The sequence below is a fragment of the Hemitrygon akajei genome, chromosome 10, assembly GCF_048418815.1.
Source record: "Hemitrygon akajei chromosome 10, sHemAka1.3, whole genome shotgun sequence".
Lineage (NCBI taxonomy): Eukaryota > Metazoa > Chordata > Chondrichthyes > Myliobatiformes > Dasyatidae > Hemitrygon > Hemitrygon akajei.
The window spans coordinates 140,564,211-140,578,129 of NC_133133.1; the positions used below are offsets into that span (position 1 = coordinate 140,564,211).

Here is a 13,919-nt window from a genome sequence, read left to right on the forward strand (position 1 = left end):
ACCAAGAAAAAATGTGCATCTGCTATGTGAGATTAACCATCCTGCTATCTGGATAAAGTTAGCGAAAGCCACAGCACAGTCTCTGTTCAACAATCCAGGATTTGTCTATTTTTAAAGCTCTTTTCTGTACATGATGCAAAGCTGTGGTAGAATTGTGGCAATTATTTACAAACATCTGAATGTCATCACTTGAACCATCAATTGAGACAAGAGGGGGATTTATTGCAGTTCGTTAAGAGAATCGTGCCATAGATTCTGAAGGACATTGCCAGTTTTATTCACTAATCATGGTTTCACTTTTCATTTCTATTTTTCCTCTCTCAGGTATCACCTTCTGTAATAAAAATGACTTTTCCATATCTGTACTTTACCAGGGAATGCCTCCATAAATGTCCATTAAAACTTCAAACCTGTGAAGCCACCAAAGGTAAATGTCAGAACACACCCACCTTACCAATGTGTTCTGAAAAGCTACAAAACATGTTCAATCTACTACTTTAGTAACGTCAAGTAGTGAATACCAAAATGAACTTCAACGTGATGCAATTGAACTTTAAACTATGTTCCATGTAGAGCATAGAAAAGTACAGTACAGGAACAAACCCTTCAGCCTACCATCTCTGCCTAGCTATTATGCCAATCTAACTGAATCCTTCATATCCTTCCATTCCTTGCCTTTTTATGTATCTATCTAATACCTCATACACAATTATATTTGCTTCTGCCACCTCCCTGGCAGTAAGTTCCAGATGCATACCATTCTCTGTGTGCAAAAACTCTTTCCTTACAAGTTTCCTTTAAACCTTTCCCCCCTTACATTAAACCTATGAACTCTAGTATTTGACATCCCCCCCCCCCCCCCAGCAAAAAGACTATCTACCCTTTTTATTCCTCTTGTAATTTTACATATTTCTGTCAGGTCACCCTCAGCATCTGACTCTCTAGAGACAACAATCCAAATTTTTTGAGGTGCTCCATACAACTAATATATACTTCAATCTAGGCAACATCCTAGGGTGAACCCCAACTGCACCCTTTCCAAATTTTCCATGGTCTTCCTGTCATGTCGCAACCAGAATTGTGCGCAGCGCTCCAAATGTGCCCTAATAGAAGTTTTACACAGCTGCAAAATTACTTTCTAAGTTTTATACTCAGTGCCCTGATTCATGAAGCTAAGAATGTGTATGCCTTCTCTACACCATATCCATTTATGTTGCCATGGTCAGAGAAACTTGCACCCTAAGATCCCTATGAATATAAATAGGGATGTTGGGTCTAAGGTCTAAGAGACCTGCCATTTACTGTATACTCTCTGCTTCCATTTGACCTCCCAGTTGCACCACCTTACACTTGTCCAGATAAAATTCCATTTGCCATTTCTCTTTCTAAATTTCCAGCTGATCGCTATCCAACTGTATCCTTTGATAACCTTCCTCTCTTTGCACATCTCTGTCAATTTTTGTGTTTTTGTAAAATTTACTAATCGTACCACATTCAATTTCATCCAGTCCTTTGTATTAAACATGAAAGTGCAATGAATTATTGAGCAAGTAATATTGAAAAAATAACCAAAAGCATAAATTTCCAGCTTTTTGTCCAGCTTTAAAGGTGCGTTCATAGTTATTTTCATTAAGTTTAACGCGCTACAGCTGCAGTCATGATTTGTTTGTCTAGAGATTAATCTGGAGTTTAAATTCCAGACATCAAATTCAGGATATTGGTTCCAGAGTTCAGATTTATTTATCGCAGATAAATCAAAGCATGCAGTGAAATGTTTCATTTGCATTAATGATCAACATACCCAAGGCTGTGCTGGGAGCAGTCCACAAGTGTGGCCATGTAGAGTTAATATGGAATCAGTTGTGTTTATGTTCTATGATTGCTCTTTTATTATAAGGTCCTCTAACTAAATCCTGGAACTGCTTGAGCAAAAGCACTGTGGGACTATCTTCTCCAGAAAGGATCAAATTTAAGGAGACATCCCAACAACATCTTCGCTGCACTAGAGAAGGCACAATGGAGATTTTCAAAGATAGTGTAAGGACTGGAAACCGGGAGCTATGAGGAAAATTTAGTGAAAATTTTGAAATTTAGAAATGAAGAGCAATTCAGAAATTTTGAATTTAGTGAAAAAAAGTTGCTTTTTTAGAAATAGAGGAGGCTGAGTGGAGACTTAATGGAAGTATATAAAATTAGGTTTGGAAAATCAGATGTGTCAGTATTACAGTTGAACAAAGGGAACTATGGAGCTATGAGGGAGGAGCTGGCCAAAGTTCAATGGAATAATACCCTAGCAGGGAAGACAGTGGAACGAAAATGGCAGGTATTTCTGGGAATAATGCAGAAGGTGCAGGATCGGTTCATTCCAAAGAGGAAGAAAGATCCCAAGGGGAGTAAGGGGTGGCCATGGCTGACGAGGGAAGTAAAGGGCAGTATAAAAATGAAAGAGAAGAAGTATAACACAGCAAAGATGAACGGGAAACCGGTGGACTGGGAAGCTTTTAAAGAGCAATAGAAGATAACAAAAAAAGACAATACGCCAAGAAAAAATGAGGTACAATGGTAAACTAGCCAAGAATATAAAGGAGGATAGTAAAAGCTTCTTCAGGTATGTGAATAGCAAAAAAATAGTTAAGACCAAAATTGGGCCATTGAAGACAGAAACGGGTGAATTTATTATGGGGAACAAGGAAATGGCAGAAGAGTTGAACAGGTACTTTGGATCTGTCTTCACTAGGGAAGACACAAACAATCTCCCAGATGTAATAGTGGCCAAAGGAACTAGGGTAAAGGATGAACTGAAGGAAATTTATATTAGACAAGAAACGGTGTTGGATGGACTGTTGAGTCTGAAGGCTGATAAGTCCCCGGGACCTGATGGTCTGCATCCCAGGGTACTTAAAGAGGTGGCTCTAGAAATTGTGGATGCATTGGTAATCATTTTCCAATGTTCTATAGATTCAGGAACAGTTCCTGCTGATTGGAGGGTGGCTAATGTTGTACCACTTTTCAAGAAAGGAGGGAGAGAGAAAACAGGAAATTATAGACCGGTTAGCCTGATGTCAGTGGTGGGAAAGATGCTGGAGTCAATTATAAAAGAGGAAATTATGACACATTTGGATAGCAGTAGAAGGATCAGTCCGAGTCAGCATGGATTTATGAAGGGAAAATCATGCTTGACTAATCTTCTGGAGTTTTTTGAGGATGTAACTATGAAAATGGACAAGGGAGAGCCAGTGGATGTAGTGTACCTGGACTTCCAGAAAGCTTTTGATAAAGTCCCACATAGGAGATTAGTGGGCAAAATTAGGGCACATGGTATTGGGGGCAGAGTACTGATATGGATTGAAAATTGGCTGGCTGACAGGAAACAAAGAGTAGTGATTAACGGGTCCCTTTCGGAATGGCAGGCTGTGACCAGTGGGGTACCGCAAGGTTCAGTTCTGGGACCGCAGCTGTTTGCAATATACATTAATGATTTAGATGAAGGGATTAAAAGTAACATTTGCAAATTTGCTGATGACACGAATCTGGGTGGCAATGTGAAATGTCAGGAGGATGTTATGAGAATGCAGGGTGACTTGGACAGGTTGGGTGAGTGGGCAAATGTATGGCAGATGCAGTTTAATATGGATAAATGTGAGGTTATCCACTTTGGTGGCAAGAACAGGAAGGCAGATTACTATCTAAAGGGAGTCAAGTTAGGAAAAGGGGAAGCACAACAAGATCTAAGTGTTCTTGTACATCAGTCAATGAAAGCAAGCATGCAGGTACTGCAGGCAGTGAAGAAAGCTAATGGCATGCTGGCCTTTATAACAAGAGGAATTGAGTATAGGAGTAAAGAGGTCCTTCTGCAGCTGTACAGGGCCCTGGTGAGACCCCACCTGGAGTATTGTGTGCAGTTTTGGTCTCCAAATTTGAGGAAGGACATACTTGCTATTGAGGGAGTGCAGCGTAGGTTCACAAGGTTAATTCCTGGAATGGCGGGACTGTCATATGTTGAAAGATTGGAGCGACTGTGCTTGTATACACTGGAATTTAGAAGGATGAGAGGGGATCTGATTGAAACATATAAGATTATTAAGAGATTGGACACACTGGAGGCAGGAAGCATGTTCCCGCTGATAGGTGAGTCCAGAACTAGAGACCACAGTTTAAGAGTAAGGGGTAGGCCATTTAGAACAGAGATGCGGAAAAACTTTTTCACCCAGAGAGTGGTGGATATGTGGAATGCTCTGCCCCAGAAGGCAGTGGAGGCCTAGTCTCTGGATGCATTCAAGAGAGAGTTAGATAGAGCTCTTATAGATAGCGGGGTCAAGGGATATGGGGAGAGGGCAGGAACGGGATACTGATTGTGTATGATCAGCCATGATCACAGTGAATGGCGGTGCTGGCTAGAAGGGCCGAATGGCCTACTCCTGCACCTACTGTCTATTGTCTAATAGAGTAAATAGAATAGATTTATTATCATTAGGAAAGGAGTCAAAAGTGGGCAGGGAGGTAGTTATCGGTTTAAAGAAATTAATTGATGGAAAATTAGTGGGAAGATGAGTAAAATTGCTTTCACACAGAGAGCGTGGCACCCATTACCTATAAGAATAATGGAGACTCAAAACCACATTATATTTAAGAAGTGCATGATGTGTGTTGGAAGAACCAGGACACGCAGGGCTATGAACCCAGTGCTGGATGGTGGGAACAGGCCACTCTTTACTGGCCAGCACGTATATAACGAGTGGAATTCCCTCCTTCTGTGTTGCAAATTTCCTATGATATGTGTCAAGGGTATTTAGGAATGGACACAGAAAATATTGGTATTGTCAATGATACCCATATTTTATATTCAAAAAAATAATTTTTAAATGCTTTCAAGCCAGAGATTGGCTTTCATGAACCGGGCTAATGGGCAATTAAAATGCTAGACTCATTTCCCAGCAGATAGATACTGATGTGTATAGATGCCATTGGCTTTTTGCCATGATCAGCTGGGGACCAAAAGAAAATTCCACAAGATGCTGTTCCCCATGTTATTTTCAACTTCGTTGCAAGAGGATGGGTGAGATGTTCCAGATACAGTGTTAAACCAACACCCAGTCTCTTTGTGTAAGTAAATGCAAGAGCTCCCCGGGGCACAATTTGAAGAAAAGCTAGGTGTGCTAGTCAATATTTGTCCCTTTGCCAACGCCAGCAAAACAAATTACTAGTTATTCATTCATTCATCTATTTACTATTTGTGTGAAATTGATAAGTGAAAATTGTTTACTGTATTTGCCTCCATAAGAACAAGGTGAGAAATGTGTCCTAGCTGTGAAATGCTTGGAGGTGTCTTGAAGATTTGTTAGTTACTTTGTATTTTTTATTCTAGACTGTGAGCGTGTGTAGAAGTCCAAAATGGGCAGGATTAAATTTGCTGTAAATCTTGACATGCTTTCAACAGTCACTGTGCAGACTTGCACAAGCAAGATTTCATGTGGTGCCAGAGGACTGTCAATATCCTTCAGTAATTAACACTGACGCAGTCAGCAGTACCAGAGAAATTTTAAGGAATATAGTTTAGTGGATGCGAAAGAGATGCAAAGAGTAATCCAGAGGATATCCTGCTCCCTGAGAAGGAGCTTTGGACTGATTAGAGTCAAGCTGATTAATCATTTCTTACTAGCTGCTATTTTTATATATTAGTAATAGAATCAACTTTGTGGACACATTCAATTGTAGAACACTTTGGTGCCAGTTGAGACTATCCCATGCTGGCAACTTTGAGAGGCCATTCACAATGATATCTTTGTGATTGGGATGCCACAACTGTAACTTGAACGTGCATTTCTCAGCATAAGATAGTTTTGTGAAAAAGTATGAAGCTTATTACACTGGATGATGTGCATACTGTGGAGGCAGAAGTGTTTGTTTGGCTTGATAATGATCTTATAATTAGACAAGTGTCACATGCTGAAAGCAGAAAGATTGCTGCACCAATAAATAGAACAGCAGGGTTTTTTGATTGTACTCTTCAGTATGCTGGGTACGGTTAACTGGTCTTCTGCTGGTATTGTGCTGCCGTCACCGATTCAGCAATTCACCTTTCTGTAAAACAACATCAACTTGAATTAATGCAGCAGTTTCAACTTGTCTGAAGAGGTGTCATGAGCAAGCAGGTAAAAATTCAGCTTAAGCCAAAGACAGGGGCATTAATGCTTGGACAAAGAGGTACAAATTAAGCAGCTTCAGAAAAGGGTGGCTAAATAAGAGGAGATCCAAAAAATCCTACTGCAAGAATTAATGATTTTTGAACTCCTGCTGAAATCTTCTAGTTTAATGTCTCTAATACAATAATTCCTGTCAGGCCATGAGAAGAAACCTTTCGGCAGCACTGATTACTGTAGACGTGCCTTACACAACTCTATATTCAATTAGATGGAGGCTACATTTTGAATTATTTCTGTCTTTTTTATGACTGTTTATTCACCAGTTCCTTTTCCTGAGCATTGGAGCAATCTGTTCTGCAGCCAGAAATTATTCTGATCCCTGTTGCATTCATCGGAAATATTTCTTGTGCTGATGAGATGGTTTTTAGATCAAGCTGACAAATTAAACGATGAGGTAAATTCTTGAAACCTGAGAATGTCTCTCTGGATCAGAGCTATTATTTGGCATGAGCCAAATAAAAAGAAAATACACAAGTCCACATGTTGCAGCTGGCCATATGTAGCAGGGAAGGTAGAATTCAGCTAATTAATATGGCAGACTTAAACAGGCACCTCATCTGCCAGTGTAGTTAGTTGCCTGTTGGTGCTCAGCAGGAGCTGGTAGCACTTCTCATTCTCTGCTTCTAATGGTCTGCTGCCCACCTAATTTCGCCTTATTGTCAGTCGCTACTTACCACAGCTTGAGCTCCTCCCTGGAGGCTAAATTATTATCAAAGGATTAAGGAGATGTAGCCTTGTACCTCTGACATTTCTGCCTCCTTTTCTATGCCAGAACACTAATTAGCTGTGACTAATTAAGAGAAATGTTCCCACTATTGAAAACTATGCAGGGAGCCATGGAATAGTGAGGGAGCACATGGGCTGTAGCTGGATTTATTGCACTGAAATAGGGGAGAGAACTAGATCACCTTTCAATGCAGCCATTACGAAAGATTTCTGATATCAGAGTAGCTGTTGCATCATCTCTGCTTGTTTGTGAAGAGCTCAGAGGAAGCTCCACGAGTGAAGACAAATGTTTTTCCTGTCACTTTCTGCTTGTCAAGTCTCTATTTAGCACCACAGTTGCATGAGCAATTTGTGTTTTGCTCTGTGTACTACACAAAATATTATCTGCTGATCAGCGTGGGTCCTGTTATTGGAAACTTCCTGCCAGTTTGTCATTTGGGGTTAAATTCGGGAAAGCCTGAAAAAATAGGGCATGGTTTCCAATGTGCAATTAAGTTGCACCCATTTGGAGGAATGGAAACAAGACACTAGCATGGGAGCTCACTAACGGTACGATTTTCAGGTCCATTCAGCGCTGATCATACTGATCATTAGCTGAAGGCATTAGCAGGGAACAGAAGATATGAGGAGCTGACAGCAGTTAAAACTAGCCTACACTCCTTAATGCAAGCCTTCTCTACTTCTTTGTATCAAAACTATAATAGTTTACTTACAACACATAGACACAACACAATCAATATTTATAAACCAGTAGTTACACTTAGATTACTATATGGTTATTACCATCTATAAAACAGTCTATAGCGCGGGGGGACCACCGCTCACGGAAATCCCCTAGTGCGCCTGCCGCGCCGCGTGCTCCCTCTCCAAGGAATCCATTGTCCAAGGACGGCATGGTGACAGGCTTTTGATAAGAAAGCTAATAGCTGTGGTCAAGTTAATTGAACCTACCAGCCACACTAGTGAGGTCTTAGCACCATCGCAACCTGCCTTGGAGGTGGGCTCAGCTGTGGATGAATCCATCACCCACCTCCTTACAGACTGAGTGTTTGCAAGGATGGAGAAGGGTCTTTGTCAAGCTTTGCCCCTAGCAGCTGCTCAGTACAAGACTCTGCTTTGTCAGCTGTTTCCAGCCAAGCATCCTGAAGTGAACTTTGTAAACTTTGATTGCTGGGAGTTTATTAACACAATGAAGGGCATACTTTGGTCTGAAAATAATTTGTGAGTTTTCCCATAGATGTAGATATCTGCCGGCAGATGCTACCCTTTGAACGTTCCGAGATACAGAAATACATGCTTAGGGACATACTGAGGCTCAGTACAGCCACCAAAAGGTTTATGGGAAAGGACCTCAGTATAGGGCCTTCCCACTATTGAAGAACTGACAGGCTGGGCCAAATATTTCACCATGCAATTTGTGGGCATCAACAATACTGATGTAGTTTAGGTATTGTAAGTGCATGTAAGAATACAAGTGCAAAGTGAATAAAGCTCATGCCTTACCCTGTCTGTATAGCTCTCTGTTCTCTAAATGGAGTGTATTTGTGGGGGGTGGGGGAGGGGGAATGCTGCACCAATATTTTCAGATACACACGCATCACTCTTTGGTTACAACCAATCAGTCTGGACTTGGAGTTAACATTTATGTGTCCCAGTAAGTCGTACGTCTCACAGCGACAAATGTTACCTGTCATTACTGCCGATGCAGTCGCACTGCCCAAAACATGGTGCACTACATGTGCTCACATACCTCTCATACCCTTGCAAAGGAAGGTGGTACTCAGATGAAACTAACCATAGTGTGTTGGGTGAATGGTATTTGGGTTGCCTGTTTGGAGGAAGAGGAGAAGGTTTTGTAAGGGAGGTCAAAAGTGTCTGTGTTATCCTAACCGCCAGGGCAGATTGTGTGATCGGCTTTATTGATACGCTGATAGGCTGAAATTATTTTGTTATCCTCATTCATGATTCTCTGTTTCCTAAGGCTGTCATAACGGGGAGTAGTGGAAGTAAGCTCCCATTACCTATTAAATTCTCCCAATGGTATGGGTCTCAAATGGCCTCTGACAACTAAGTCCAGCTCCTGGTCTTCACATGTGGCTTAGTTACTCAGCCTGGTGGAACCATTTCTACTGACAAGGGAAGGGGCAAAGATGTGGTACTGGTCCCTTAAAACTAGTCATTTCTGGCAGATGAGGCTCCTCAGCCACGGTTTGCAGCTCATCCAGGAGAAGGAAAACTCTGATCTCTAATCTCTGCTGCCTTGCGGTTATACCCCTTCATGGGGAAAGCTTCAGGAGTAAACCTCAAGGGAAAATTCCAGTGCTGGTGTCCCTAAGGCAGTTCAACATTGACTAGCAACTCCTGCAATGCCACTGGTGCCAAACTGAATCAGTCTCTACCGTTCCTTTGGGTTCATCAGCTGCTTGGAGAGGGGTAGCCTGCTACATGGGCAACAACCTGCTCTCCATATTGGACTGCCCTGGCTTGCATATCAGCTTTGACGCAGACAGCTAGGACACAACATCCATGGTTGATCCCAACCAACAGAAGGCCTAGATGATTCTCCTTCCCATATCCAGACTCATGTCCAGACTGCAGGTGGTATAAGCATCTTAAGCAGACACCGCTTCCTTCCAACAAGTAAGATGCTGGAGAGGATCAATAAGTTAGGCTGCATCTGTGGAAGTAAATGGGCAGTTGGTGCTTAAGGTTCAGATCTGACATCTCAGCTTTGAAAATCTGGATCAGATTTTTAGGGTCCAAATGAAGGGTCTCAACTCAAAATGTCAACTGTCCATTGCTCCTCACAGATGACCTCTGACCCACCAAGTTCCTCCATTGAGTACCTTTTATGTTGCACCAGCTTCCAGCAACTGTACTCGTGTCTTACCTTGTCCTTCCACACTGCTCCCTGCGAAATGTCCTTCCCGTGTCCTTTTTTATCTCAATAAAGCCAAGAGCAGCCAGGCTGTGAAGAAACTGGCCACGAAGACACACCATAACCTGACACACTATACACTTTAGACGATAAAGACTGGATCTGTGTTCGGTGAGGTGCGGGACATTAGTATGCCTCCTTTCTTCCCAATTAAGAGTTTGGTGCCAGAGAACTTGATGTCCTATGGCCATATTTCCACTGTCTCACTATCCTTCATCTAGAAATTCCTAAGCAAGCATGGAAGTGTTACGTGTGCAAGTGTGGGAAAGTGGCCACATAACTGGCATAGTAGGTGACACAGGTCCAACAGCTCAGCCAAGCACAGTCTGTTTATTTTGCAGTCTTTCCCTGTTAGTTGCAGCAGGAAAAATCTCAACTTCCAGCACACTGTCCACTTAACTCTCCCGTACCAGTCCATCACACTTGCCAAAGCCACTGCATTAAATAGCAATGGTTTGAAGCAAAAAGACTGCTGGGCTTCTGTACTCACAACATTTTGTGACAAGAGTTATTTAAATATATTATAATGGTGTTAATGAACTTTCACTGTAATTAATTTGTTGTTGAGTGGCAGTTGTCAAGAGTGTATTGAGAGGCCCTTAAAAAGGCAGACACAAAGATAGTCCGGATTAAAATAGACGCTATTGTTTATAAAATAAAAAAAAGACTAGCATAAATATATCTAAAAGACAAATTAAGACTTAAGTTTTAATTTCAGTGCTGGATCAGTTATATTTCTCTTGGGTAAGTGTAGCTTGTAGCAAAAATGCTGCTAAATCCCTGCTTCAGGTGCTGCGCACAACAACCCCTGTAATCTTTGTTGGGGAATGGCTGAGTCTGGGTCAGACAAAGAGCTCATTTCTGCTATTGTGTAACTCACAGGCTGCAAGCGAAACCTCCACAGCTGCAAGGGACCCAGCTTGGCTTAGCTGTTGTATTTAGGCAAGTAGAGTCTGCTGGCTTTGTCACTCTTCACTGACAATAGCGGGGAAAATCTTTTGGTGCCTCTAGTGATACTGAACACAGTTGGGGATCAGAGCTAGACATTCACGCCACACCTCTTTTCATTGAAATAGCTGATGAATTCAAGACTAAAGGGCTGCAGCCTTGAAGGGGAAGAGCAGGGATGGGTTTGGGGTGTGAGGAACATAAAGATTAACTCATAGTCCTTCTGACTCTGTTAATGCAATTTTCCTACTCACTGAGTACCATGAACTCAGAGGATGTTGCACTCCTATTCTCCTTTATATGAAAAATGCATAAATGGCATCATTTTAGCAGATATTGTTGAAACCACCTTCTTAGCCATCCTTCCGGCCTCAGTTCTAAGGGGCCATTAAAAACCTTTGATCATATCAGGTCTGAAAATGCATCTTAAATGGTTAGATTGGACTGATGTTCTGTTTTCTGCACTCCTGTTGATTTGTTGAACCTTTCTGGACTGAAAGCGAGTGGAGATTTGATGAGGAAATGGGCTGCTAATATGCCTTGCCAGCCTGGAGTCATGCTCAAATGGAGTGAAGAAATACCGAGGTCATGCCGTGTCAAACACAGCAACTCTTCCTTGTTTTCTGTGATTCAGGAGAGATGTCGTTCAAAAGAAATGAAGTAGATGATACAAGCCCTTACAAATGATGAGTGAGAAATCAGTACAGTAACAGGTTTTTAATAATTGACAGCATTCGATTTAATCTATCACGGTTTATATCTGAGTGCACCCTTCAGATTTTATTATTTTGTTGTGAAATAGTATTTCATTTATTTAAAACTTAGCATTTTCAATTTTGATTTTTTTGTAGGAATTACTAACAATGGACAGAAAGCTTGAAATAGGGGTATCAGTCCTTAATGCTTGGTAATAACAATTCAATAATACAAACTGATTTTGCTACCATAAGCATGACTCCATTTACATGGTTAAAGTAACTGAGGTGAGAAAATATTTAAGTTAAATACTTGATGCATCTGTCAAAGAGGATGACGCCTCAAGGGAAGTACAAGGTCACTCTGTGTTCAAGGTTCAATTCCCACCACCAATATTCTGTTACTTCCTGTGACAACCCGTGAGATCTCTGTGTGTTATGGTTTGGAAAAAGTGATTAGATTTTGGCTGAGAATATGGTGGAACTGTATTAAAGAAAAGCATTTTAGTGTGCAGTACCTGCCTTTAATGTTATTCCTAATTTCCAAATTACCTTTGCTTTACATTGTTTTCTAATTTTATATATAGTGAAAGACTTAAAGAAAAATTGATTCATACTCTGCTTATATCAGATGTAGCAAAGTCATATGTGTGTTATGGTGTGTTGAAGTTGTCTTGGAAAGCACCGGAATATTTCTTCTAAGTCTGTGGTAACATATTTTTCAGAATTGCAGATTAATTTTAAAGTTCTATTTTACCTGTACATACAAATTATTTTATTATTTAGAGTTCATAATAACAGAAAGTCTTAGTTGTTTCACTAAGTTTATCTGTTGAAGTCAAACAGACCTGTCCAAACAAATTATGGTATCTCTTCCCTATGGACATGTTGGATTTGGTCATTTAATGAGTAGGGTTAACTAATCAGCGTTTTAAAAATAAAAGGGAATGTCAAGTCTAAATGTGGATGTGTTTATCTATTTTAATGAAGTGTATACAGTGATTTTCTATTTTAGCCGACTTACCATCAAATAAGAATGTCATGTAACTTTTACAGTAGGAGTTGGTATGCTAATTGAGTTGATGACAAATTCTAGATTTGTGGACAAATCTGCTGTAAAGGAGGAAATATGAGCACGTAAAGAGTCAACTATTTGGTATTTAGCAGGTCCTAACTTGTACAAGGTAATATTAGTTTCCCAGAAAAAAGGATGTAGGCTTTCTGATTCATAATGTTTTTGATTTGATTGCTGTAAAAATGTATTCTTTCTTTCCGCAGCGATGGTATACCACCTCAATGAAAGTCATCTGTGTCTGGCTCACAGACCGAATGGATTTACAGCTCCATCTCTACCAGCTGAAGACACTCATCAAAATAGTGAAGGTATAAACAGCTTCTTATTTATCTGTCATTAAGCTACTTGGCACTGTCAAATGGTGTAGTATGGTGAAAGCAAAACCAAGTAATTAGCATAAAAGTTAGTACCCTTTCGAAGTTTCCGGGTAGATACAGGTATAATGTTTCCTCTAGTTTCTGTGAATAGAAACAGAGATCACAGTCTCAAACTAAAGAGTTGCCTTTGCTAGAAGATTATGAGTCTTTGGAATTCTCCCCCAATATACTGTGTTGGCTCAGTTCAAGGCAGCGATTAATACAGAAGATGCTTTGGATATTAAAGGAATCAAGGGTCAATACAGAAAAGTGATAGTAAGATAAAAATCCGTCATGATCTTATTTAGATGGATGAGCAGCCACAAGGAACTGAATGGCTCCCTTCTCTCATTTTGCTCTCACCTTGATCAAACCACGCTATATCACCTAAAAGCCCACTGAGCCACAGGTGCCAGGAAATGTTAATGCAGTCGCATTCAAAAACCACTTAGACAGGTATATGGATAGGAAATGTGTAGAGGGATGTTGGCCAAATGTGGGCAAAAGGTACTTGCTTAAGTGGGAATATTGTTTGGCACAGACCATTTTAGCCAAAGGGCCTGTCCCCATGCTGTTTAGCACTATGACTCCATGTCAACCCATGATGTCAGTATCGTTATGACATTAATGAACTATCAGAGTTCAGCTTGGGATCAATGCCATTTCATGTTTGTCTTGCACTAAGGATATCTGTACAGAAGTTAAGGGCAGGAGCACTCATTAATTGTTCACAGCGGCACCATCCCGTTGTACTGAGACCATTGGAACTGGCAATTTGGGATGAAATACTTGTATGGTTGATGGTTGGCATGAACTCAGTCGGCAGAAGGGCCTGTATCTCCCTAAGTGATATCTTCCCACACAATCCATTGCCTTTGCCTACTACCTGACACGAAAATGGATTTCTCTGTGTTGGTTTTAAGCTGCTTTGTGAAAGAAGGCCTTGTACTTGCTCTTGAGGATCCTCTGTGGGACAGT

At 40.9% G+C, this 13,919-nt stretch overlaps 1 protein-coding gene across 13 annotated transcripts in view; it reads left to right on the forward strand.

The window, feature by feature from the left end:
- cadps2 (Ca++-dependent secretion activator 2) overlaps positions 1-13,919 on the forward strand; it is a 669,949-nt gene that overhangs the window by 654,127 nt on the left and 1,903 nt on the right. For all 13 annotated transcript variants that reach the window (XM_073059126.1, XM_073059121.1, XM_073059123.1 and 10 more), the window contains one exon: positions 12,789-12,893. In XM_073059126.1, coding sequence (XP_072915227.1) covers positions 12,789-12,893 — 105 coding nt within the window. The remainder of the gene's footprint in view (positions 1-12,788; positions 12,894-13,919) is intronic.